This window comes from Helianthus annuus, chromosome 8 (genome assembly GCF_002127325.2).
Source record: "Helianthus annuus cultivar XRQ/B chromosome 8, HanXRQr2.0-SUNRISE, whole genome shotgun sequence".
NCBI lineage: Eukaryota > Viridiplantae > Streptophyta > Magnoliopsida > Asterales > Asteraceae > Helianthus > Helianthus annuus.
In genome coordinates this window covers 31,385,460-31,391,378 of record NC_035440.2, presented here as the reverse complement: position 1 = coordinate 31,391,378, position 5,919 = coordinate 31,385,460, and the positions used below count along the sequence as shown (strand labels likewise).

General features: G+C 34.6%; 1 protein-coding gene across 1 annotated transcript; it reads right to left on the bottom strand.

Annotated features, from left to right (window-relative positions):
- Positions 1 to 1,566: 1,566 nt before the first annotated feature.
- On the bottom strand, positions 1,567 to 2,103 carry LOC110869819. The gene is made up of 2 exons (XM_022119036.2): positions 1,884 to 2,103; positions 1,567 to 1,780 (listed from the first exon to the last, which is right to left on the bottom strand). Exons 1-2 carry the CDS (start codon positions 2,097 to 2,099, stop codon positions 1,715 to 1,717), a joined length of 282 nt encoding a protein of 93 aa, XP_021974728.2. The 5' UTR covers positions 2,100 to 2,103; the 3' UTR covers positions 1,567 to 1,714.
- Between the last annotated feature and the right edge of the window lie 3,816 nt (positions 2,104 to 5,919).

Here is a 5,919-nt window from a genome sequence, read left to right as displayed (position 1 = left end):
TGTAAATTTTTTCCCGTTTTACTGGCTCGTCGCAACACATTCATTTTTTCTCCATCTGACAAGTTTTTGGCAACGCGCGGGTTTGGATTGAATTAGTTATTTTTTCTATGTTTTACGTTTAATTTCTCTGCAACGAGCGTGCGTGATTCAAAGATTTTACGCCTGCTTTTCGCTCGACATTGTTTTTTACCGTTTTTATTTATTTTGTTTTTACAAGTTTTTCCTGTGTTGGTGTTTGCTGACACTGATATAGCATTGGTACTACTTGACACAGTTTTACGAAACCGCTGCAACGCAGAGGCTTAATACTAGTTTCATATAAAGAACTATTCTAGTATTATTAACCTGATTGGGGACGTTCCTACTTAGGGGACCAGGGGTGGGGGTCCTCTTGTACGTGATGGTTTCTGTCCACGCGTGGAAAATCAAAACAACCCATTGTCTAGGGCTGCAAACGAACCAAACATTCGACGAACAGTTCGCGAACTGTTCGGTTTAGTTAAGTGAACAAACATGAACAGAGAGCGCGTTCGTTCATTTATGTCCGTGAACGTTCGGTAACGTGTTCGTTTGTGTTCGATAGTTCATTAGTGTTTTTAGCTTTTATATTTTATTTAAATACTTCAAAATTCCGACAAATAAAATATTTAATAAATGTCGACATATTATATATTTTGTTCATGAACGTTTATTTGTGTTTGTTTGTTACCATTTGCGTTCATGAACATTAGTTTGTGCTCAATTGTGTTCATCATCGTTTGTTTTCATTAGTTGCCTAAAATTAACAAACGAACACGAACAAGTTCATTTCCTTAACAAATAAACACGAACATAAAATCTTGTTTGGTAAGCGTTCGTGAACACATATATTTCTTAACAAACGAACACGAACAAGGACTTGTTCGTGTTTATTCGGTTCGTTTGCAGCCCTACCACCGCCACCATACTAAAATAACGCGTGAATATTAATTCGCGTGATAAAGTTAACACGTGATAAATGGAACATGTGAGGGGGTGTGAGAGTTTATTTTTGGGTGTTGTGAGTGATGGGCATTGCCGCTAAAAAAAGTTGTGAGTGATGGAATAATGGTTGATGACATGACGAAACTTGATTAGATGTTGTGAGTGATGAGTAAGTGATGAGTGACCCCCTCCACTTATACAAAGAAACATCACGCTGGTACATTTTTTGCTGATTGAAAGTGAAATCGCATTCAATCAACAAGAAGAAATAGAGAATATTTATCTGTACGTTAAACCAAATAACAATAATCACATTCATGTAGGATAACAACTAGTAACATATAGATATAAGAGTAAACTTCTGGTTTGCTCCATGTGGTTTGGTCACTTTAATGATTTTGCCCTAAACCTTTAAAAATAGCCATTTTACTTCCTGATGTTTTGGTTTTGTTGCCAGCTTGCTCCCTGCGGGGAGCAAAATGGGAAAAAAACCGAAACATCAAGGAGTAAAATGGCTATTTTTAAAGGTTTGGAGTAAAACCGTTAAAGTGAACAAACCACAGGAAGCAAAACGGAAGTTTACTCTAGATATAAAGTCACAAGTTTCATCTTAAAATGATAAGTCATTACCTTCGGGTGGTGGACAAAAGAAGATAACTAAGTTCTAATCCACAAGGGGGACTCACATACATACCACCATCAAATAGAAACACATCAAAAGACTTTCATAAACCAGATCCATAACTATATTTTAATGCATAAAGATAGTTGTCAGCACTTTCTTGGTCTTCAGAGATGCCTCCAAGAGCTTCAGACCCTTAATAATATTTTCAGTCAATAAGTTCAAAATTAAAACACAAACTTTGTATAGAACTATAGATGACATTCATGTGTAAGTATGAAGAAGATTATAATAGTACCTCATCTTTTCCAAAAGAAACAGTCTTTTCTTCAAGTTGACTCAGATCCTTCACACCAAACTTATTAATGAGGGTAATGCTAGAAATGGTGGACATTGGTTTCACCACTAAATCATCCATCACCATATAAGTCACCACTTCCTTTACATACCCTGCATTCTTTTTCTTAACCGGTTCCTTTGTTTCTAACTCTTTCTTTGGCATTACGACTGTCATCGGATCATTCATAGAACCACTGCAACTGGGACATATGGTATTCGTATGCAGTGTCACATTTGATTGGCAAGTATTGTTATTACTATAACCATAATCAGAGTCAGACTCAGATTCAGATTCAGATTCAAATGCAAAATAAGTATACTCGCGCTTTCTCGTTACATAGGCACAAGGTTGATTTTTAGAAGAAGCTTGATCGTGGCACTTTTTTGTTGCATTGGCACATCTGTAGACAGCTTTAGATGCTCCAGATTGATCATCAGAGGAAGCATGATCATAGGACAACAGAAATGTGTCACCATTAAAAACTGTTTTGGGGTGGAAGATGTCATACTTTTTAATACCTGGTTGAAGGTAGTTTCCATTGAAGCTTTCTACGCTATCTTTGAGTTGTCCTAAGCAGCCCACCAGCTGGTTAGATCCAATCAACTCGATGAGGGTGCCTAAAGGCAAAGAGAATAGGTGGAAAAGGAAATCCACAAACTCTTTTGGTACTTCCGCAAATAACACTCTTGGTCCTCTTTTGTCGACAAGAAGCTTCAGACTCATTTTGGGGGAAGCCATTGATGAGTTCTCTTGATCTGTAACTTCTTGTGTTTTAGAAGACACACAGCCTCTCTTTTTCCTTTTAGGCATAATTTTTCGACTGTAAAACATTTTAACTAGAGGTGGCAAAATGGGTGGGTTGGGTAGGTTTGGGTAATGGGTTAGGATGGGTATGGGTTAGGATGGGTTTGGGTTAGAATGGGTTTTTTAAGAAAAAGGTCAAGATGGGTTTAGGTTACAATGGGTTTCGGTCGATATGCTAAAAATTTAAAAAAAAAATTAGAAAAATTTAAAAAAATCACAAAAATTAAAAAATTTCAAAAAATAAAAAAAAAATAAAAAAATCAGAAAAATTCAAAAATTCAAAAAAATTAAAAAAATCAGAAAAACTAAAAAATTCAAAAAAAATCAGAAAAATTAAAAAAACATAGCATTCCAAAAACCAACCCGTTCTCCATCAACCCAACAACCATAGCATTCCAAGACACAACATCTCTCTCACATTTCATCAAACACCTTATATGCATCACCCGAAACACACCCCAACTTCAAATACATCGAAACCAAAGAATTCCCTACAAGCGTTTGCGACTCCAATCCCGTCTTTATCACACCCGAATGAACACTCTTCCCTAACATCAACCGCTTCAACCGTACACAAACCGGTAATACAATAGCAACCGTAACCGAACTAGGCTTGAAATGCTGCCTCATATTCAAACCATTGTACAATTTTATAACCTCTGTAGTCTGTATCATGAACCCGAGTGCTAGCTAAACCGGACAACATAATGTTCCATGTGACACATCAGGCTGAGTTATTTGAGTAAAAAGATTGTTGCAATCATCAAGAAGGTTACATTATACATACATGTTAAGCAGTGCTTTGGAGATTAATAGACAAGAGCGTAGACCTAACTTGATCGCAGTGGTGTGAATGAGATTTTCCCAGCTTAATGTTGGAGTTTGCTGCACAGGATTTAAGATTGGCGGCAAAAGTTTGGTATTCAGGTGTTTTATACGGTTAGAGGGTTAAAAAACCCATCCTGACCCATGTTAAATTTTAGATGGGTATTTTAAAACCCATCCTAACCCATCTTGACTAAATTTTCAGCCCATTCTGACTTATTTCCTTTTTTAAAGAGGCCCAAAATAACCCAAAATATCATGGTTGGGTTTTTGTTGCCACCCCTAATTTTAACGTATAAGTAACTAATACTACGGACCAAAGTTTACATTCAATTAAATAAATATACGTGTCCATGACTTTATAGCTTAGTGGCATCTTGATGTGGGATAAAACTTTGGGACCGATAGATCTTGCGTTCAATACTCATAAGGAGGTTTTCTCCCATATTTATTAGGTTTACTCGTGAATTGGTGTATAGACATTATGCCTACTGGAGATAGATATGATCAGGTGGTTCCGCTGATGGCACTATGATACTCCAGTGATCCGTAAATGATCCAAATTTGCCGTTCAAATATATAAATAAATAAATATCTTATTTATTAGTTTACTTATAACTTTATGAAATCAGTTTTTATACATTAAGAGGACAGTGTCTAATATTGAAATATATATTTTTTACAATAAACTTTTAACATATAAATAACAAAATAATTTAATTCAGTTATAAAAATTAAAAAATATATATTTTAACTAACTGATTTTTTATAGTTTATTAAATATAATATTTAGTTTGTTATCTCTCTATACTTTCTATAAAAGGAGAAATCTCAATGACATAAGAAAAGCTGATGTGTCAACAGGAGAGCATGTCCAATAAGGCTTTTCTTATCTCATTATTACATCATAAAGCCTAATATTAAAAAACTTTAAAATTCAAAGTTGGCCTACATCAAACCACTGCCTTGTGTATTTTCAAATTTTAAAGGTCTGGCCCACATTCTAACGGGCAACCACTGCTCATCTACGAGAAAGTAGCAGCTGGTTCCTTTGGCAAATGTATAGTTAGCAGCAGCAGATGTTGTTATCTTCCGTAATACTTTTAGATCAACAGATGTTTAACGCTAATTACCGGGAAATTCAAATTTAAATATGCATGGGAATAAGTAATTAGCAATTAATGCATGTCACTCAGATTCAAACTCCTGTCAATCATCCTTCTTATATAAGGCTTTTCTTCTCATTTCCCTCTTCATGTTTCATCACGCTTTCATCTTCTCTGATTTTGAAATTTGAAATTTAATCACAACTCGATTTCCGAATTAGAAGCATGTCAATATCAGTTGAAAGTAATAATCTTAGTTTTGTTAACGATTTGAATCCTGCTAAGGATATGTGGAACATGAAGGCCAGAATTATACGAAAATGGAATCAGGGTTACAAAATGGAGATCATCTTCATTGATGAGAAGGTAATTTATATCTCTGTTTTTCCGTTTTATTTTAGAAAATGTAGTGTTGTATGCTAAGAACATAATTTCTTTAAATGTTCTTTAGGGTGCTAAGATTCAAGGAGGTATTAAGAGTCATCTGATACCTTGTTTTGATGGACAACTGCAAGAAGATGCTGTTGTGATTCTTTCGAAGTTTGGTGTTGGTGAGAATAAAGATTTATATAAAGTAGTAGTGAAGCCTTATAAAATCAACTTTTATAGATGCACAACTGTTACTCGTGTGAGAGATTGGCAAGGTGTTGAGTATGGTTTCAATTTCAGAGCTTATGAAGATATTCTTCAAGGAGAGGCGTTAAACGCTTTGAGTGCTGGTAATGTATATTTTTGTAATCATGTCTTGCTTGTATAATATTAGAGAGTTTTACTTATATTCTTGTATAATGTGATCATGTAGATGTTGCTGGATCTGTGATTTCTTGTGGAGATCTTGAAATCTTTGATCGACCTCCAAATGAGACTAAGAAGATGAATTTCGATATTGAAGATTTGGAGTAAGTTGTTGTTTATATGTTCAGTCATGTAGTGATCATAAAATGTATTTAATGATGTTAATAAATAAGATGAAGAATGTTTGTATTTAATGTGGGATCATGTAATGGTAATAAATGAGGTTTATGTTGTTTGTATGTAATGCTGAATCATGGTAATAAATGTGGTCTACAGTTTATTCTTAGTGAATATAGTACTGAAATTGAAACCATTTGCTACTTTAATAAATGTTATAGTTTTCCTGATTTATTTTCTGTTTTTATTCATTCAATGTTGTTTTGATATGAATATTCTTTTCATGTAGTGGTAAGGTTTTGCGGTGTACTGTGTGGAATGGTTATGCTCTGCAGATTAAGGACTTC